Source organism: Ixodes scapularis, unplaced genomic scaffold (assembly GCF_016920785.2).
Source record: "Ixodes scapularis isolate PalLabHiFi unplaced genomic scaffold, ASM1692078v2 PGA_scaffold6__148_contigs__length_123643588, whole genome shotgun sequence".
NCBI classification, from domain to species: domain Eukaryota; kingdom Metazoa; phylum Arthropoda; class Arachnida; order Ixodida; family Ixodidae; genus Ixodes; species Ixodes scapularis.
In genome coordinates, this window is record NW_024609881.1 from 4,251,734 (window position 1) to 4,273,251 (window position 21,518).

General features: G+C 45.7%; 2 protein-coding genes across 5 annotated transcripts in view; one reads left to right on the top strand and one right to left on the bottom strand.

Annotated features, from left to right (window-relative positions):
- LOC115331181 lies at positions 1 to 12,404 on the top strand. Of its 3 annotated transcripts, none has more exons than XM_029993272.3 (6): positions 1 to 284; positions 5,023 to 5,304; positions 10,476 to 10,543; positions 10,622 to 10,781; positions 10,869 to 10,985; positions 11,792 to 12,404. In XM_029993272.3, the coding sequence occupies exons 2-6, from the start codon at positions 5,082 to 5,084 to the stop codon at positions 12,367 to 12,369; spliced, it is 1,146 nt and encodes a 381-aa protein (XP_029849132.2). In that variant the 5' UTR covers positions 1 to 284; positions 5,023 to 5,081; the 3' UTR covers positions 12,370 to 12,404. The 3 variants fall into 3 exon arrangements, with proteins under 3 accessions (XP_029849132.2, XP_029849133.2, XP_029849131.2); XM_029993273.3 differs by lacking the exon at positions 1 to 284 and adding an exon at positions 1,399 to 1,523; XM_029993271.4 differs by lacking the exons at positions 1 to 284; positions 5,023 to 5,304 and having other exon boundaries at positions 9,938 to 10,543.
- The window catches only part of LOC8037792 (protein argonaute-2), a 17,780-nt gene continuing 8,593 nt past the window's right edge, over positions 12,332 to 21,518 (bottom strand). For both annotated transcript variants that reach the window (XM_029993269.4, XM_029993270.3), the window contains exon 4: positions 12,332 to 15,596. In XM_029993269.4, the coding sequence (XP_029849129.3) occupies positions 12,724 to 15,596 (2,873 nt within the window). In that variant the 3' untranslated portion in view covers positions 12,332 to 12,723. The remainder of the gene's footprint in view (positions 15,597 to 21,518) is intronic.

Consider the following 21,518-nt stretch of genomic DNA (forward strand, 5'->3'; position numbering starts at 1 on the left):
TTGTATCAAACATGTTAATAAAAAGTAAGACTATTGATTGAAAGAAGTGCAAAAAGACTGTTACAAAAACTGTTACACAAAATCAGAAACATAACAGTACAAAACAATACACAGCACACAACTATTAATAGCATCTGAAGTCTCAGCGACCACGTGCTGCGGAAGACTTTTCCAATCACTAATTGATTTTGGGAAATACGAGTTCTTAAACATTTCAGTTTTACACCTAATATTCTTTATTTTTAGTGGGTGGTCCACCCTTGAAGACAGGTAATCAGGATTATGTAAGTAGTGGTCCTTCACAATACCTGTTTGTCCTAAGTAAATACTTCTGAAAAGTTTCATTCTAAGATATTTTCACCGCGAAACCAGAGATTTCCACTCCAGTTGTTTCTTTAAATCTGTTATACTTGAGCAAAATTCATAATTGTTTGCAACAAAACGGGCTGCTCTGTTTCGCACACGCTCTAGTTTTGATATTAAATTTACGTAATACGGGTCCCACGCTGGACAAGCATACTCTAAGATTGGCCTAACATTAGTTACGTATAACAGCTCCTTAATATTTGTTGGGGCCATTTTGAAATTCCGTTTGATAAAATTTAAAACGCGGTTTGCCTTTGCTGTGATTGCGTCGACATGCTTAGTCCAGGAAAGATCTACGCTAAGATAAACCCCTAGATATTTGACATCAGCTACCTCCTGAAGAGGAACACCGTTCAACTGATATTTTGATAGATAAGGCTGCTTTTTTGATGGTTGATCCACCCAATTAAAAAGTGTTTGTGCAGAAAAAAGAACAACCTCAACATAGATAATGCTTCAAGATACTAAGATCTAAATGTTCAGTCACAAAGTACAAGCACGTGCAAAAAAGATAACTAAATTTTCTCATCATATCTACAAGTGGCTACAAACGGGTCATGACTCGTGAGAAAGAACGTATCTACAAGTTTGTGCAAGGTCAACTTGACACTCGAAACATTCAAACAGACAATTTGGAAAGTGAAAGGAATAGCTAGTTTGTACTCGGTCAGTGATATATTATACATAAAAAACTGGAAAGTAAAAAGTAACGTTGTTACTTTCATCGTTACCTGAGAAAAAGTAAAAGAACTACAGTGTCAAGTTAAATTTTTAAAAAGTAACTCGTTACTGTTACAAGTTACCAAAAAAACTGGAGAAAATGTGCCACATCCTCCAAAACACTGCGATTTCACTGCGTGATTGTAAAAGAAAACTACTTTTTTTTTTTCCATTTTGCAGCTGAGTGTGGCGGTCATTCCAAATAAGACGTTACGTCATTTGGAGTACACAGATTTTCGTGGCGCAATCTATCGGAAGTCAACAAAATATAATATTGTCTGTCCGTGGAGATTTTTTCGCACACTCTGCTCCGGCCTGTTCAAACGCTCGGCTGCCCAGCAGGAAAAGAAAGCCAAGCCAGTTCTCTGGATCTCCGCATGCGGCGCTTATTACCAAACGAGAATCGGGAACAGAATCGCCTGAAGGCACGCTGTCAAGTGAGCTTGCGGCACGAGGCTTTTATTTCAAAGCGATAGCTTTAAGTAACTCATGTCGCGGAAAAGCCGGCGTCGGTGTCGGCGTGATGGAAAAAATCCTGATTAGTCGATAAGTAATTCATTTGCCTTAAAGAAAACAATTCAAAGGATTTTAGGCGAAGCAAGATCGAACCCACAACCCTTTGGTCGCGAGCCAGACACGCTATCGACTAGGCCACGCAGGAACAAGTGGGGGCTTATATTTAGCTATCTCATACCGCTCTTGAAGGCGAAGCTTAAGCGTCCCCCAGTAATTTTCATTGTTCTTATCATCAGAATAGAGAAAGGCAAGTCAATCTCTGTTGATTCATCATTTTCATTCGCTGCTCCAGTCTTTGCACTCTTTCACTGGACGATACCCCAGAATGCAAAATTCAGTGGGAATCTATATATGTTCCTTTTTTAGACTTTAAAAAGGTGGACCTTCGAATTTCGACCAACTTCTTCCTTTAAAAGGTCCGTGTGTTGCGGCGAGAGGCCGGGAGCGCATTTCGCACTGCCTTCAAGTTATGTAGACCTAAGATAATAGTGATCATGATAATTCGCAGCTATTTCCTTGCATTGTTTGGTTTAGATTAGGGATGTTGCAAACTTTTGTCGAACTGGATTCTTAGGTCGAACTTTCGGGCTTTGACTGGTTAAAACCGGTTCGACGAACCTTCGACCTTTTAACCAGATTCGACCGGTTCGACTGTGGACAGCGTGGCCAGACCTTAAAGACCGACGACCAGTTCACGCTTTCCACTTTTCCCCCCGCTTCCTCCTCTCCCCCCTTCTACCCGGTCCACCGTTGCCTGTTTCCTCCTCCCCCAGGGTGAGGAGGATATTCTGCCTTGCAGAATCGCGTGTCTGGCCTTTGGCCTTTAATACAAGCATGTCTAGGTTTGGAGAATGTTTTTTTTTCTGTGCAAAGTGTTATTTTAATTTTATGAACAGTTGCAATTAAAAGAAACTAATTCTTATCACTGAAGAATTTAATAACTTAATTTTTTGTACTGTATTAACTGAAATAACCAATCACTGCTGCCCTTATTTCATCCCTTAGCCATCACCGTCCAATCCAAAGCCAACTGGCCAGCCTGTCGCGCATGCGCATAGCAGTCGAACCTGTGTCAAACTTTTCACAAGAAGTTTGAAAAAGTCAAACCTGGTCGAACTCAAACCTCGACCGGTTCGCGACACCCCTAGTTTAGATTTGTACTGAAATGGTGCTTCCAGGGCGACCATGTTGGATCCAAGGCCGCACTGCAGGAAGTGATCAGTGGAAGCGATTGTCCCTTCTGCAAAAGCCCCGGATGCGCGAGCTACGCGATCGTCCTCCGTGTCGTCTTGTTTCCAGACTTTGAAAACATGTTTTAAAACATTGCTCGCGTTATAATAAAACAATGCGATTATACTGTATCTAGTGGCTACACATAATGTGGAATGGTCAAGAAACCTTCCAGTTCATTCAATCTTAGTATAGAATGTATATTTCGCAAACGCAAAGCGAGATACATGATCCGCCCGAAACTCGGCGCCTGCATGGTCGTACAAAGGTGGTTAGTTGGGCGAGTTTGTAATCGCTTTCTTGCACAAAGGTCAGATCCAGCTCTGTGCACATGACCGCTTCCCCGCCAGTAGAGAGTTGGCGGTGAAAGGACAAGGAGCGCGATACTCTGGTTCTGCAAGCAGAGCCTATGTAGTTACTCTAATTAGGTTGCGAGCGCTACCAAGCAACCCGCAGTAACAGTTTCTACTGGCGAATGCAACGTCCCAAATGGTGCAGCCAACGCGCGAAAAATATGTCACTATCCTTCCTATTTTTCCCATGATGAACTGCCTTTTGTCACTGCACACTTCACTTGAAAGATGGTGCAAGTTGAGGGGTACACCAAACTTCGATTTGTTTCATTATTTTAATACAAACTAGCACACACACACACAAAAAAAGTCAATCTCAATCTTGAGACTGAATATAAATAAAATAATGTTATTTTATTTCCTTTGCGTCTCAGGGTGAAGATTATGTTGTTCCCAACCACTTTCGCTTCTAAGAAAAAATTGTTTTGTAGCGTGAGCTACACTGGCCGAGGTTGAGCAGTTTCGCGTGGCTCCCAAAGAGCCGTGCTGCGCAAAGCGCGAGGAGCAGTGATGTCACACGGCGCACAGCTGGCGCTCCGCCGCCACCGCACGCGCCTCACCGGTCTGCGCATTCCAGAGGAGTGACGTCATAGCCGCAGCAGCAAACTGGCGCCGCCGCGTGCCCAGCCGTGCGCCTCCGTTGTGCAGTAGCCAAGTCTGACGCTGCACCGGAGCTGCTTGATAGCGCCTCTCATTTTGTGCAAATGAGTTCACGCTACGTATATTTTGGCATAGCCGAGCTAAGCCACCGCAATTTTTTTGTTCTTAATTTTTAGGTGGCATAGACCAATAGACCCTTTCTGAAATTCAGTCTGGCCACTTTGATCACTATCATCATTTGTGGAACGGCATCTGTGCCATACCAATGGCGGCCTTCTAGTGACTGATAAAGGAAGACGTTGAAGATGCTCCTAAGCGGATCTTGCGAGGCCTGTACATTCGGGGGGTCAGTACGACGCGACGTAGGAATGGAACACAAGAGCTACGTAAGCGTTTATTTCTAATAACTCAGATTCAGTCAATCTGTGGGCAGCACACAATCGGCTTTAAAGCACTTTGGTGTATAGAAATTTCTCGAGGCATCTGAGTGGGTTGGAGCTTTGTTCTGAATGCAGGTTCTTGGTCACCATCGAACTGAAAGTGATAGAGAAAGAACTCGCACTGAACAATTCCTCGCCTGCCGTTGACTTGCGAAAGTGATGGTGCCAATACAAGTTCATTTCCGCCATTGATATGGCAAAACCTAAACTGCTTTACAAACCACCAGATGGCACTGAATTTCGGAAAGGGTCTATTCCCGCAATTCATTGGCCAAAGTCCGAACGGTATGTCATCGCCCCTTTAATGTTGGGCCATAAAATCATTCACATGCCACTTTGAACTGTTGTATGACCTAAAGCCCCTTGATAAAAGCGTTTTTTACAAGTACCGCCAACCATTGTTGTGAAGGCGCTCGAGACACGAGCCATGAGCGGGTGCTCCGCCGCCATTCGCTTCCAAGGCCCGCTCATTTCAGTGCTGCGCCGCCATTTGCTTCCAAGGGCCGCTCGAGACATGGGCCTCGTGCACTCGCGCATTTGACGCTACTTGCAAGACGAGCGCAAACACATGGAGGGGCTTTAGTATGACCTACTAACCTATTACTTTATTTATTTCAAGGAGCCTTAGCAGGAGTGGGTAAACCATACGACAAAAAGGGGGTAGGGTGCAGTCATAAATAAACAGAAAAAGGAAGAACTCAATTGTAAGTAAACTTTCCACAGCAGTAACGAAATTTTCAACAAGTGTTAAGATGACGATATCGCTTGCTAGCTCATACCAATCGGATATTCCACAGCACCACTTCAGAAACTGCAGATGCAGGAGAATGGAATGTGAAGAAGAAGAAGAGGACAGATGTGCTGCTTCGCAAGGCCAAGCCACGTGTTCCATCTGCTCTTGCTCGTGGCAATGGAATGTCACGGTGGCCACGAGGAATTAATGTCGGAAGTCCTGGCACTCAACGCAGTCCGCAGAGCTCTGACCTGCCTCGAGAGCAGGGGCTCGTCTAAACCGCTGGTAGCCCTGTCATCCTCCAGACTGTTGCAGTTCCACCAATTTCAGAAGCACTCCAGACATGGTATGTGAGTGTGTGCACGTGAACCGTGGTAGGTTTTTGCTCATAAAGCAAGGAAGGCTTGAGTACCTTGCATGCTCCCCCTGAATTCTACAGGGGAGAGGTTTAGTGATGCAGAGATGTCTTTCGAAGGTTAAAAGGGTTTAGTATGATTGTGACGCAACACCACACCTTGAAAGCGGTCAGTTGTAGGCACCTAAAAGAGGGTATCGTTTTGTTGTGGAAAGCTTTTCACAGACACACGTTTCCTGAACAATGTTTCGTCGACACTGTGGAGTTTCGAGGCACATGCTCCTGTAGAATTTGATGACAACAAATCTTTTTTTTTACTAATTAAGTGCATAATCAAATCTGGAAGTCACTAAAGAATGCAGAAAGTCTTTTGATGATACAAACTCAATGAAATAATGCATGTCGACGAAACGATCAGCCAACGGAACGTTGTTCGATAAAATGATTGGTGCACCGTTTAAAGAACCATGTTGATTGCTCAGATTGTGCCAGAATTACGTGAGGAAACAAAGATAATTACCTCAAAACAAAAAAATTATCAGCCCTGCCTACTTGCCGTAGGATATGTTTACAATATTCAACGAGTAACATTATTTTATTGTTATAAGGCAATATTTAAGCATGAATTGCTTCCTGACGCTACCCCTCTATCCCAAAATTTATTTTGTTTGTCCTTGCATTTTCCAATGAAATTTAGGGGGGAAATTGATATCACGAGGCCTTATTGGGGAGTAGGAGCGACCGTGACGCCCCAAGCGGTTAACTTCAGAACTACACGGATGGGGACAACAGATACAATGACTCAGCGCTCAGCCGACATAACCGAACGCGGCGTCAGCGTTCGGCTGGAGTTTGTGTTCTCCGGTGAGGGGGAGGAGGGCCTCTTTTGTTACCAGTCCGGCCTGCATGAACAACGCAGCATGCACGGCGCCCAGCTCAGCACAAAAGCCCAAGTGGGTCAAGCTCGCATTCTCTGAGGATAGATCCGGCACTTAACATCACTTCATCGATTGTTAGTATTTTTTACATTAGACTGTGCCCCGCCTCTATTGTAGATGGTGACATGGACATGCCCATAAGGCCTGTGGGCATGTGCACAGGCTTTGTGTTGAGTAAACACCGAGGGTGGGGAAACAAACGGGTCAGAGCGCCCCGTATAGTTCGGTCTCCTGCCCAATACACAAATTCAGTTCCTCAGCTAAACTTAGCAGGAAAATTTGTGTCGTGTGACCTAGAAACCAATCCATTTTCCCCACTAAATATAGCGGGGAAATCAACATCACATACCTATACAGCCATTCAGTTTCTCCGCTAAATTTAGCAGGAAAATCTACGTCACGTGAGACACCGAATCCCTCGCAGTATGTTTCATGCATTTTAGAAAATAAATGGTTATTTCAATTTTTTTCTTTTTTTTCCACATCACCTATTGCATTGATTTCATAAACAGCATTAAGTAGCATAGCCATTATTTACCTGTTTAATCATTTGCTTTTGTTTTTTACTGTGCCATTGGGCTAAATATGGCTCGTGCCAGTAGAACTCGCCCAAGGAACACCTACTCCACTGTATGACCACAGCACGAGGTAGAGACTAGTTTTCAGCAGAGCCGTATATTGGGAGAGTTTGGCCAGTGGGTGTGGCGACGAAGGCGCCGGAGAGGAGAAAAGTAAACGAAAGGGAGGAGAGCGCCGAATGAGCGAGAGAGAAAGAAAAGAGCAGAGAGGAGAAGACCGCCATTTTTTCGCAACGCTGTCGGAGACTGGTCGGAGAAGAGCACTGCTGAGGCTACGGGTCGTCTGGTACGGGCAGACTTCTTTTTCGCCTGAATAAAAGTATGTGGCTGTACGTCGAGAAAACTTCATTTATTAGCTTTTTAATCCACCGACGAATAACAGTATATAATTTTCTTGCCAGAGCCAGCTTTATAAAAAGAAATAATCAAGATTTAGATGCTGATCCCATGCATTCCGTCGGGAGAATAAACGAAAATGGCGGCCCTCCCCACTCAGCTGGGAGCAGCCGGGAGTTCACGCGCATGCGCTCATGCCTCTCGCTCTGCGCCGCGTGCTGATTGGCTCGCTCGGGAGGAGAGCGTTAGGGCGGCGAGATCATAGATTGACCAAACTCTCCCCATATATGGCTCTGGTTTTCAGTTAACGAATGCCTTACATTCAGATAAATGGATCAAGAGGCGACAGACAACAGTTTCAAATGTAGGAAAAGCTTCACTCGGTCCAATGAAGTGTACAAGCTAGGGCTCCAGGCAAACTTGTTGAAAGTGCAACTTGTCGAAGGGCAATTCATCGGAGAGGCCATCTGGTCGCCACTTCTTTTAGCATTGCATGCAGTTTTTATTTTCTAACAGAAATATGAAACGCGCTTTGCTCAACGTCATTTTTAACATCATTTTTGTGTGTGCAGAAAATTAATAGATTTTTATTTATCGTGTAGCCCTCTCCAAAGAATGCTTCTCGAATGACATAGGTACTGTGTAAATAAGACGGGGCAGCTCGAGCTGGTATATGCATAAAAAATCTCAACAGAAAGACAGTGCAGTGCATTATGGGTAGGGTGTGTACTTTCCGGTTTTAACCGAAAAACACCGATAAACATCCGTCGGTGACGAAAATACAAAATCGGTTAGAACCGAAAAACTCCGGTGGTTGGATTTTTTCGCTCTGGTTAAAACCGAAAAACACCGGTCGTGGCATGATTCCGACCTAGCGAAACCCTTTCCCCGTAGAGGTTCGTCAAACGTGTTATCTCGTGGATCCTGCATTCTTCCAGTGTTTATACATGGCTTGCGCGTGGCGTCAGTCCGCCCTCCTTTCTAGGGGTCAAAAGCGTTTAGTGAACGCAGTGGAAGCTAAGCTCTCATACGCCTTTCCCCCATTGTGTCTCCCATGGGCCCCTTTTGTGGAAAAATTAACGCCGTGGAAGTAGGCTCTCACGTGCCCTTTCCCCATTGTGTCTGGCCAAGTGATGTCGGTGCAAACCATGTATTCAGAGGTTGCTGAGGTTCCTGGAAGACACTGCCAACGTCCGTGTCGTACATTAGCGTGACTTTTCATAATTGTGGGTTGTGAACTGCAAGGAACGTGCTGCCATGACGGATGCAAGCCTCTCGTGGTATGCTTGCATCTACTATAATAACCAAGTGTGAGAATTAGATGCTTCCTAGAGAAGAAGTGTATGAAATATGCGAATAAAATTGGAACTCTCTGTTTGTGATCAATCGCATTTTTTCCACCGATAATCACCGATTTTAGCCTCGTAGTGAGACGTTCCACCGAAATACACCGGTGTTTTGAAAATAAATAAACACCGAAAAACATCCGCCGATTTTTCTCACAAATAAACACCGGAAAGTACACACCCTAATTATGGGTAACCCGGGAAACTGGCTTTCATTTATTTTCCGCCAGTTTGCACACATTTAGTTCTGTAGATTGGGGGCACTGCGGGGGCGTTTTAAATAAAGTCCGCAAATAAGTGCTTCCTACAAGTAGCAACACTCTTTGAAGCGCCGACTGCGTGGTGGTGCAGGTTTTAGGAAGCGAACGGCGGCGCACAAAAGAGGTTTGAACTGAATGTCACCATTTTGTTCCAGCGGAATGTGCTCTGGGGCTTTAGTTCTGAATTCATGCTGTTTCTCCAGAACTTCTGTTAAGTGGAATCTCCAACCACAATCAATTGCGCATCCCCCCCCCCCCCAAAAAAAAAAAAAATTTTAATACGATTTATTATGGTTGTCAGGAGACCACCCAATCAATATTTTGCTACAGCGTCACATATATTTTTAGTGAAGACAGAACACTTAACAGCTCGAAACTGAAACTGGACTAGGGAGGAAGAAATATAGAGGAGGAGAGTGTTGTCAAAAGTCATGTAACTGTGCATCTTTTTTTTTTTTTTCCAATCGACATATTTGCAGTTTTTTAGAAGCCACAAGAAATAGGTATATTTTGTTTCTATTCTTAATATTGAGTCTGTACGTGCCTTCGATGACCCACGACCTTGATTACCTTTGGTGGTTGTGTCTAAGCCATAGAAAACAGAACGTCACCACTGAGAAGAGAGTGAGCGCGACCCAAACCGGCCAGTTCTCAATCTGCGGTTTTCGGGCGAAAGGAAAACGATTTTCAAGTCGTAAATTGTGTTCTGGGTAGTTGGTCTGCGACGTATGTCATGTACAAATGAAAACCTTGACGAGCATAAATACCCTGTCAGTGTCCCTTTACGTTTCATAAAAGGCTTAATCTGCTGAATAAATCGTAATTTTACCCTGTCTGCAGCATATATTACTTGGTATTAGTAAATGATTTTTCTTATCAGTATTTCATGTTCAGTCGTTGACTTTTGTTGTTTGTCTATGCTAGTTTACTAGTATTTTTATTTGGGATGTTATTAGGAACAGCGTTATTGAATGTTGGTGCTTTGTATAGTTGTGCAAACGTCTAACACTAACAACCCTAATAGTAGGATTATCAATAAATAATAAAATTAGGTGAAAGTATGAGTTTTTGGAAGTACAGTGCAACACACTTATAACGATACCACATATAATGATGTACCGCTTATAACCATCAGTTCCTAGAGTTTCTAGACTGGAAATGGTCAGTTTCTAGTCCTGATCAATGATAATCAGTTATAACGATTGAAATTTCAGGTTTTCTCATCGTAAGTGGGTTGCACTACCTGTATACGCAAGCATCCCTGTGAATACAAACATTTTAATTCGAGACTCCCAAATTTAGTCATCTCTGAGTACGGTGAGGTGAAGGGGCTCAAATGCATAATCCGAATGTTCTGAGAATGAGTCTTCGGATTTTCTCGCTCTTTCATGGTCCAAGGGACCAACATAAAACTGATTGCAAAAGATATAAAAGCAAGGAACAACAATATTCAACGGACCTTCACCTTGAACACCTTTCCAGCAAGTTTGACAAATTGCCCTTTTGAGATGAGTGACCCCCTCTGCAAGTCAACCTACAGAGAGTTGGCAAATTGGACAGGTTGGCCTTGGACGAGTTGGCCGGATCCCGTGTACGACACCGGATTCTCGCGACAGTCTTATTACATCAAATGTAATCTGCGCCTGCCCTGTGCACACATTAGCTGCCACATGTTGCCTCACTGCTTGTCAATGTCTTTTGCAGATGCACTTTGCTTCCCAACGGAAACAGGTGTTCAAGCCCACTGCAACGTGGGCAAATGCATCGAGCCTGTGTGTAAACGGACCTTTTAGGCGGTAGCAGACGCAGCTTCGGGATTGATTCGCAGTACAAGAAGTTGCCTTTTGCAGGGCGTATGTCGATGCTTCTTTGGCTTCTCCGGAGACAAGTGTACCTCGTACCGGGGAAGATGCTGGCTTCTGCACTGCTTCCTTCGAGACTGCTACAGTGCCAACGGTGCGAGGCTAAGATGTCTTTGCGATCCGTCGCTCTACGGTATTCAGGTCCTCTGTGAGTTGACGACTTGGCCTTATGAAGCTACAGTTGCTTTGCAATCGACTGGGCACCAATATTTGGGTCATCGAACAACTTTTTCAGCTGGCTTATACTGGTATCCAGAAGGGCTCTCCGGTTCATACAAGCCACCGCCAGAGTCCTGGACAGACGATATCCCGAGTCAAGCCAAGGATGCAGATTTTGAATCTTATAAATTAGGTCTGTTTTGTAGTTTAAAGTTTATTAGCCACATCTGGTTATAGCCTTCATAATGATGCAGGTTCTCTAGGTGTCTCTGTAACCTGGGAAATGACTAGACATGCATTGAGGGTGCTTTACCTTTTACTGTATAGCTAAATGATAAAAGAATTTGGGGCAGCAATATATGCGTAGGTAAACTAAAAAAAAATGTATGGCAAATTGCTGGGCAATTGTGTAGCATACGTGAACCGTTCTAGCATCTCGCTAAACTTAGCGGGAAACTGAATTGGTGTATAGGTCATGCGACGTTCCATAATGCATCACTGTGTGCATTGCATTATGGGACGTCACGTGATTTATACACCAATTCAACTTCCCCGCCAAATTTAAGAGAGAAACTGAATTGGTGTGCAAGTCTGCGACGTCCCATTATCCAATGCTGTGTGCGTTGCATTATGGGACGTCGCAGGCCACGACTTCAGGAATTGTGGCTACTCACTCAAGTAAATCTGCTTTACTAGTTGCATCATTCAACATGCTTTGTACCTCAAAATCTGGTGGCCAGATATCCGCAGTGAAAAATTGATGCCCTTAGAAAGAGCCACGCAGGCAGCAGCCATACCTTTACTTCATTGCTACCACATCCACCATTGTTCAAATTGCTGGCAACATACATGCGACCACTGCCATTTAACTGAATCCATTGATGTAGCATGTGTCGACAATCTGACTGTTTAGAAAATACTGCTGGAGGGCAACGCCGGTTTTTGAAAACAATGCATGGTTCGTAGCTGCGCGAGTGATCAACAAACTGCATCTTCCAGAGGGTGTGGACGAAGAGATCGACTTGTCTCTCTACCAGCGAGCAGTCGCCGCTGCGACAGCTCGGAAAGCGGATAGCCTGGGGCTTGGAAAGAAAGCAGACGTCCGCCCTAGTGCGACTCGGCAGTTTGGACAAACTCTGCGCACAAGGATCACCCGTCCAGATCCTTCGCTTTGGAACAAGACCATTATCTCGTACCTGATGTCTCAGATCTCCGAGCTGAGCAAGAGCGAACAGATCCAGAAGGTGATCAAGGGCATCCCTGGCTCAAGGACAAGTCTCAAGACCACAGACGTTCCAGTGGCCACCAAGTCTGCCAAGAACTCCCTGGAGAGGGACTTTGGGGAGGACCTGAAGTTTGTTTATGAGAACTATGTGCCACTGGACGAGGGAGCAGTTGTCAGTGCTGCTGCTCGCCCCATTCTTCAAATGCCCCATTTGTCCCTGTGGACAGCCCTATTCTTGGCTAAGCTGCATGCGGCAGTTATTCTTAATATATCAACTGCTGCACTAACATGTGCACATATTTCAACAATGCAAATACTTTCCCCTTCACCTTTATTGGGTAAAAATAAATAGTACACACAGTGCAAGTTGCGGCAAAAAGGAAGGAATAGAATATGAATGTCTCGTCTACATGTGTGTGTGTATATTATATATACACACACACACACTTAAAAAAAAGAATGGTGCAGTATAGGCCTAGAAGGTATATCATAAATAAACTGAAGCACAAACCTTCTATAGATAAGATCTAGCTAAACGTTATAACAAATATAAGTATAAAATAAAACAAGACCTTGAAGAATTAAGGCCTGGAAAACGTGCAATGGAATCAACAAAGCACTACGTCAGCCAAAAAAGAATTGAAGCATAAAAATACCTAGTGAATGATACTCTGGGGGAAAATAAAAAATAGAAGTGAGTCTTCCTCTACACAAAGTACATGCTGTTGCGCAGACTCTCCTTGACGCTGACAGCATCCACACATTTCTGGATGTCAGCATCGCTCATCTCCTGCACGCCGTCTGATGACTGTCCGTCCCCGAGGGCAGACACGGCATGCTGGTTGGCCCTGAACGCCACCCAGTGGGCGTAGTAGGCCGGCGCCGGGATAGAGACGCTCCTCGGGCACCTGGCGTACGTGTGGCACAAGTAGAAGGTCAGGCTCTGCAACTCGTCCGCCTGAAAGCCCACGTCGTCGTGCAGCACATAGTAGTGCGTGGGGCGGCTCGTGCCTTGGATGCCGGCGTGGCTGCACAGGAAGAAGTCGAAGTCCTTCGGGTGCGTGACTATGCGATCGACCGTCGTCCCTGGAGGGACGTTGTTGAAGCGTCCAACGCCGTCCTGCTGGTGTTTGGGCATGAACCTTGTGCTGTGGCGCTTCTGAACGAGGATGAACACGATGGCCGGCGTGTAGCCATCCTCCAGCTCCTTGCAGGCCTGCCGCAGGGCCGGCAGTTCGTGGTTGAGCACCTCCGCAAACTGGCCCTCGCTGACGCCATCCCTGTAGAAGATGATCTTCCGTGGCTTCTGCCGAGTCTTTTTGTAAAAAGCTCGCAGGGCTTCCTTAACCATTCCTTTCAGGTCCTTGATGATCTCGCGTTCGTTGCTGTTTGCGGAGGTTCTCTGGATGCGCACACTGGCGTGGTACTTCGAGGGGCAGCTGTCCAGGCTTCCTACCAGAGCCGCATATGAGGGGTGGTTGGAGCGGTTTGGTGCAGGGTGGTTCACGTCTGCGCCAAGGATTATCACAGGTTCCTCGAAAATGGCCGGTCGCTTGCTGATGGTGTTAGCATCGCCCCCACATTTGGCATTCACCTTGTGGCACAGGTTGACCAAGAGCGCGGGCAGTGGCTGGTGCAACATTTTATCGACGACGTTGTAGACATTTTTCTCCATGCAGCACTGGGTTGCCAGGCCAAGGTCCCTCTCGCAGATCAGCTTTATGGCATTGTGGTTGTCGATCTCCGGATTGAGGATGATCAGGAGAAATTTGAAGCTGGCAGCCATCCTCTTCAGGACAGTCCCCAGCACGTCCTCTTCCTTAAATATGTACACTTCACCTCGTCTCTCAACCTTCATTCCCAGCTTGGTTGCCACATCCTGGAATTTCCGGAGAAACCTGTCCAGGAGGTCCACCATCAGCTGACAGGAGAAGCTGAGCACTGCCCATTTGTCCACACTGGCGGGATGCAGGAACCTCGAGGAACGCATGTCCCACTGACCATCTTTCGGCCATATCATATTCCTCTGAAAGACTATCTGCGGAGGATCCAGGACTCTGCCCTCCAGTTCCAATGGCTTCACATCAATGTTTATCCCGAAGCTAGAAGCCACCGAGCTTTTGTTCGCCGTCAATGCTTGTATGTCCCTGTCAATCTTCTGGAATCTCTCTGCTGGTGGGATGGCAGTCATCTTAATCATCTGAGGAGCCTCCTGCCTCGAGAGTTTGGTCTTGGAGTGGAAATTCTCTGGGATTTCGCAGACTTCGACTGGGAAGTACTTGGGCTTCTCATCTGTCCCGCACTGGATGCAGGGAAGGTTGGGGTACCTGAGGGGCCTGTACTTCTTCTTGAAATATGCGGCGACTGTTGTCCGTCGTCCCTCTTCGTCCTTAAACTCGATTTTAGACGCCGGGGAAGTCGTGACCGCAAGGACCTTGGGCTTGGGCTTGAACGATAGATGGGTGACCCTAACCTTCATGTTGGGAAGTATCCTATTCAGCTTTTTGATTTTCTGAATATCCAGGGCTTCTCCTTCCAGCTTGTTCACATAGTCTTTGTCATTAAGTACCTGGCCAATAAAGTCGATTAGCGGGCCAGCCTTGTAGAAGGTTGTTGCCGTAACGTTGAGGTTCAGCATGGGTTTCCATTGACACAGGTGCACGGTCGGAGTGAAGCCAAACCAGACCTCTTTACCTCCTCCCAGTTCCGGTACCATCCTCATTTCTGGCTTCTTGAAAAACGACCTGCCGACTGGAGTGTATGTCATGGCTGGACTATGCTTGAGAATACAGTGTATAGCCTGCAAGACCGCAAGTGCACCTTCCCGACTGCCACCTTCGTAGACTTTGTTGATGGCACTCATTGACAGAATGCTTACAAACTGGATGGCAACGCTGTAATCCTTGGATGTACCATCTTCTTCAAAGGGGACAGTCACTTCATAGCTGTCTTGTGGAAGTTTGGTACGGAAATACATACTCTTGCGACCGTCAAAAGCTGGAATTGCTCCGTCAAAAATTCCACCACGAGGCTTGACTAAACGTGCTACAATGGCGCGATTCACCTTGGTGTTGAGACACCGATACTTGGATTTAATGCCCAGCTTCCTGGGATCTTTTTGGCGTTCCACTCCAATCTTGCTGATCTCCACGTCGTAGTGATAAAGCTGCCCGTCGGGCAGTGTCATGTTGAAGTAGTTCGACACAAGTAGGATGCAACGTCCATCGGTGCCATAGTTGGGACGCGGAGGTAGTTGTACCTCCGACGACGCGGTCGAAGGTACAAGAGCCTTACTGCAGACGCTTGTTGTCGAAGTCTCTGCACCAGGGCCCGGTTGCTTGTCTACGTGGGGAGTCTGAGGACTCGTTGAGGGGACCGGTTCTTTATTATCATTGCGTGAATGCGGATGTGAAACTGCTTCTGGCATTCCTTGTGGCCTAAACCTCCTTCCCGCCAGCTGCTCTTTGCGCTCGCCATAACTTGCGGGTGCAGCGTCACCACTGGTCCCCGCCTGCGGTTGCACGTTTCCGTGATTCGCAAGTGCCGTCGAAGACTCTGGTGTGTTCGGAAGGCTTTCCTCTGCAAGAAGAGAACACGAAATGGACGCTTATATCGCAGATGCTAGATCAAGCTCGGGAGCCGTCTAAAACTCTACCCAGTCCAGGAAAATTCGGGCTTGTCCGACGTGCACCTCTGATATCCTTTGCATAATTGCGTGTGTCAAAAACAAAAGCAGCTTTTGCACAACTGCATGCCAAATGTGCCTAAACGTTGGCACTGCTGTTAATTTCTTTCTTCTGCTTAGAGTGCACCACAAACAGCTTTCGCCTTAATAGTGTGCACATCATGAACAAAACTATGGAAGAACAAAACAAAGGAAGCAAACAAGCCCAGATCATTCTGGTCGCGGTTAAAGGAAAATTGCATGAATGTAAATTTTGGATCACCTATGACACATAGATGATCCAAAATTTACATTCATTGCGTAAAACAAAGAAAGCTCCAATGTGCTTTCTTAAAACACAAAAAGAAATGACACTAACAAGCGACAGTGATAACCAATTATGCAATTCACTACTTCATACGAAAAAACATGTGCAGTGATGGAAGCAGCATTTGACCTTTTGTAGTAGGTTCTGTAGCAGGCGAAACATTGATTTGGAGCAGATGCCAACATCTGTTAGCACATCACTTGAAAATGAAAAAGTTATTGCAAATTGCTAAACGAGTTTATCTTTAATAATGACTGAAGGTTCCTTATGATCCTGGAGCATATTAAATATTACCTTTTGTAATAAGACTAGATAGGGCATCAAAAGAACACGGTGTTCTTTTTAGAAATAAGGCTCTAGTCAGAAAAGGTTCCATTTACAATGGGTACTAAAAATATTATAAAAAAATTAATCATGGCGCAACAGTTTAGTTGAGACAAAGCTTCTCTTCCCTCGCACTTTTGCAGCTGGTAGTTATTTAGCCTGTATATTATAAGTTCTGTAAAATGACTGCAAAACCCAGCTCGTCTATCAACAAAAATATGTACCCAAAGTTTTATGAACCTACCAAATTTGAGACTTTAATATTATCAACTGCCAAAACAACCACCACCAAATACTATGAAATCCTCCGCTTGTGCAAGTGACACTGCTTGCGGCATTGGAACCAGAGTGAAGTCCAATTTTGCTGTCCTTTCAATCGATAGCTGCACGGGAACAACCTTGACTACCATTTATTCAAATATAGACCCGCATTTCATTTTTTCGGTGCAGATTTCTAGAATCAAAAATCAACCTACTAAAAAAAGAAAAAAGCAGACTTGGGATAGTACTGAGCCTATCGCGCTAACTTAGGCACTCACCAAAGTCGTTCACTCACCAAAGTCGTTAATGTAGAGAGTTTGGCCATTCATTGTGAAGTATATAGGAGACAAATGAGGAGGCGCCATTAACCAAAAGCGGGCTGGGCGTGTTCCAGGGCGTCTTCACAAATTTGAACGTGGCCAACCAGGAGCCGGAAATTATACCCTGGTGGTGGTTGCGAGAAACGAAATTAATTAGTCCGTCGCAGTAACTCTCGGTGACTGAAAATATGGTGCACGTGACGTTTCAATCACGGTCATCCAAGATAATGGAAGAAGAGCGCAACTAGCAGAGCGATTGACATACTCCGTACGCAAGGCGCCGAGGGCAGAGACTCTGCCGTCTAAGCGGTCACACTCTGTCCAAGCGAAACAGAGTTTGAGCGGCACATTCGTTTCTTATATCTTTCTGCATGATCATAATCGAAACATCACGTGCACCTTATTTCCAACCAGGAAGGGTTACTCCATTTAACTCTTACGTGCTTATTAAAACCATATAGCTATGATTCAAACTGTTTCGTGCTACCACCGCCAGAGGATTCTTTTTGGCTTCTGGTTGGCCAAGAGAGCATGTAAAGCCCTCTTTCCGTGTCTGGTGCACACCCTAGCTCTGCCCGCGCCTCTCTTTATTCAAGTCTTTGGCGCTTACCCATGTCAGCTGTTCTAGCACTCCGGTGCAAAGCGGTGAAGCTCGACACGTGCGCTGGTGAGAGGCGGCACGGAGGCATGTGGCAGACATGATAATTAAGTGATCTCATCAGGAGTACAAGACCCCGGTTCTGTCTTATCAGAGTAGCCACCATCCTACAATTTCGCAATGTTTTCTCGCAACTTTTAGCTCCTCACATCGCCGACACTGTCGGGAAATTTGGACAATGTCGGCGATCGATCCGCAGCGCATCAACCAACCAGTGCGGTTCACAAGTAATCTCAATACTTCGTTTCACCTTAATTTCAAGTTCAGTCACTGCTACGAGTCAATGGGACGAACAAGCATCAAGGCGCGATATTATGGCATTCGTCCTCCCCGTGCGTGGCCCTTCATCAACTAAACAAATCAAGTGCGACAAATGTATTGTGACTTGCTCTTTAGTATGCGTTTGTGGTTGTATGTGTTCGAGCCTTTGACTGTACTCTGGCCTAAGATAAAACAAACCATATAGTGAGTGGAGATTCTCTGAAATACAGTATAGACCACTTACAACGTAACCGCTTATAGTGCAGGACCGGGTATAACGCGGTTTTTTTAAACCACCGGTTCGCCTCCCATAGAACTCCATGTATTTACATACCGCTTAAAATGCAGGCGCGCGAAGGGAAATACCGGCTATAGTGCGGTTTTTGGCACAGCCCGCCGACCGCGCCGACGACCGGAGCAGCGGGCACGCTTCCCTGTGCGACACTAGATAACGGCGCTGACGGCGCGGGGCGAGGATGTTGCTCGAAGAAGTGGGGAGAAGCGAAGAGAGAGGCTTCAGTCGCCGTAGCGACAGAGGGACGCACGCACGTGTCGTTCACGTGCGTGCGTCCCTCCGCTGCGTTGGAAACAAAGAAACAAACAACCGCACCGACAGACCAATCGCAGATCGAGGAGAAGTGTTCGCGCGCGTTGCGTACCGGTCGCGGGCCGGCTGCTTCTCCGCAAACATGGTGTCGGTTGTGATCGTCGTCGTAGACGGAGTTCATCTCATCGTTCTGCGTAAAAGCGCTATCCTTGTCTGTGAATTTTCGTTGTGTGTCGCTATGATAACCCAGCACGTACTAGAAGGGAAGATCCACCTACTCGTGCAGCGATGTCGTGGCGGCGCTCTCAAGACGGCAGAAACGCCCGTGTCGTCGTGTTTGTTTACTTCGACTACAGTGGTGACTTCTAAGCATTTGTGACCTTAAACATCGCCCGGATTTCTTATTTGGCGCATTTCATGCGTGTGCTAAAGTTCAAGGTATTACTGGCGCGTACCGTATGAAGGATGCGAATTTTCACGCGTTTTCATCTCCGGAGAAAAGGGATTAGGGTTAGCAATCCTGAACGCTCGCAACGTCCGTCCGCCGCAGGGAGGCACTCACTTGATCGAATGACGTTTTAGCGAACGCCCACGTTTCACCGAATGACACTTGAGCGAATAGTCGGACGCCGCGAAGCGGCGTTTTCGGGTGGGCCAAATGGGTTCACATTTTTGTAATGAGCCGCCGCAGACTGTCGCCGCGAAGCGGCGTAAAGCGCAGCGCGGCGGATGGGTTAACGCGCGTTCCCGTTATTCGCTAAAACGTCGATTCGCTCAAATGTCACTGTTCGCTAAAATGTCATTCGCTCATGTGATATGGACCCATTGTTTTACAAAGGTAAGTTGTCTCATGGCATGTATTTTGGCCTGAAAAATTGATGTTTTGGTTATAACGCGGTACCGCTTATAGTGCGGATTTTCGCGACTCCCGCGACATACGTTATATGCGGTCTACACTGTACATATTTGTACCGGTTTCCTTTCCTTCTCTAAATATTAGAGTTGACCAATATTAACTTTTTTTTTTGCTTTCCCTTTTTTGGCGCAGGTGTGGCGCAATTCTTCGCAAAAATGGCACTTTGGTGCAAGACGTAGCAGACTTTCGTTCATGGCGCAATTTGGCGCAAATAACAAAGCACTTCCATGACTGCACGTCTCTCATCTGCCTCATATCAAAAAAAGCTAGGTACCAGGCCAAACAAGTTAAGAAGCATTTCCTGGTCAAATAAACACGCCTCCCAATTCATCTACCGTAAATGATATGCACAGGACAACGCTGCACTCTTTCCAAGATAAATGACTGGGTCACACCGAACAAATTCCACACTACTAAACAGCACATTGAGGTCACAAATACTATCCAACCTCACAATTTTCCAACTAAACATAAAATAGAAATAAATGATGCAGCTTGCTTTGTGTGTTAACGAAACAACTTTTGTTTTACAAGGGCTGAGCAGAAGATTTTTGCGTGCCCCAGTTTTGAACTGCAATTGAATTTATTTCACGATAAATCTTAATATTATCAGCAAACTGCAGTAGCTCCGAGTGCTGTACAGAACCTACTAAATTGTCAACAAAAACATTGAAAGGAAGTGGCCCAAGATTGGACCCTTGTGGCACTCCTGAGTCCAAACATAGGGTGATGAAAGCAATCCTGCATGTGACACTTCGTTTGACCTTCCACTTGAATTACTTAACGTGTAGGCCGACTGGGGAGAAGGGTTGCCCCTTTCTGATTGCAGGATTGCCTTTAAAGGGATACTTCAACGAAATTTGAAATATTCCCGTCGTGTTCAAAAATAGGTTGAATATGATCCACAATATCCGTAAATGAAAATCGCACGTTTGTATTTTAATCTTGGTGGCTGTATTTTTCGTTATAAACGGCCCACTCAGGCAAGCGCTCGGAGAAGGCCCAGCTTAGAGCACGTGACATCCAACGCAATCGTGACGTAGGTCGTCTCAAGACGAGCAAAGCTACCGCGAGGCTGACGTCGAGAGGATGGCCTAGTCGTTCCAGCCACCGAAGCGGCTGCTTTTGTACGAATTTCGAGTGACGGGTTAATCTTCTATAATCTTCTAGGGGGACAATAGCGACTTCTGCGACACACAAAAGGGATTCTCGAGAAGAGGGGAGTTCTTCCTTCCCCCCTTCTCTCGTCGTGGCCGGAGACGAGACAACCTCCGTCACTAGCTGTCAAGGTTCCTAGACGAGCATTACAAACGAAGCGTTAGCGACATCCACCAGGTGCTCTTTGCTAATCGTTTAATTCGTATTAAAATTCCTTTTCGAGACTTTTTTAACAAGATATTAGTATTTTCCATGTGATACTGCTCTTTTGAACACATATAGACCAAAAAATGAGCGCCGAAATTTCGTTGTAGTATCAATAAAACATTTTAGCAATAATGCAAAAAAAAAAAAAAATCTGTACTTAAGCATTTACCATCTCGCAAGCCAATGCGGTTCCTAAACCAGGACTTCAGATTTTCTTCTCCCGAATGCCGGATTTGTGAGCTCACTTGTCATGCTATGTATGAATTGTTTGTCTATGTTCCTGCCTCGATATCAATGTAAAATGCTTGATGGTGCGGCACGGAATTTGTTGGCGGCTCTGATAGGCATGTACAGAAAGTAACGTCCACTTTGAAGCAAGAAAATTATGCAACACATAAAATGCTCTTATCTTCAATGCATACCAGTGAATCTGAAATTGCGATGCATGTTACCAAATTCGTCACATAGCACATTGATGGACCGAATCTACCGAACTTGATTTGGCAAAGTTTGGCGAATGCCAAACTGTTGAAGGAAAGTTCGGCAAAGATTCGACAAACGTCTGAGCACACGCGAGAATGCGACATGGCCATGAATTGCAAATGGACGCCGTGCGGTCGTGCGGTTACAACCGTACAGTGTGGCACTGGAAGTATTACCAGCGGTTACAGTGAGATGTGGAGAAGGTGACATGGTAACTGTGTGTTTATCAGACTTTCCGACATTCCTAACTCTTCCCATCTTCCTAAACATCCACGTGTGCCTTAACATCAGAAACCGGCGTTCTAAAAGTTAGAAGGGAGACGTTGCGAATATGAGGTGCACACCTCCATGCAAAGCTGGCGTCAAGTGATTCG

What these genes read in the sequence shown, in the direction of transcription:
- LOC115331181 (XM_029993271.4), top strand. Translation starts at nt 10,160, where the DNA reads ATGGTCCAAGGGACCAACATAAAACTGATTGCAAAAGATATAAAAGCA. An exon ending in CTACGGTATTCAGGTCCTCT is followed by an intron (nt 10,782 to 10,868) that starts GTGAGTTGACGA and finishes CAACTTTTTCAG; the next exon opens with CTGGCTTATACTGGTATCCA. An exon ending in TTTTGAATCTTATAAATTAG is followed by an intron (nt 10,986 to 11,791) that starts GTCTGTTTTGTA and finishes TGCATCTTCCAG; the next exon opens with AGGGTGTGGACGAAGAGATC.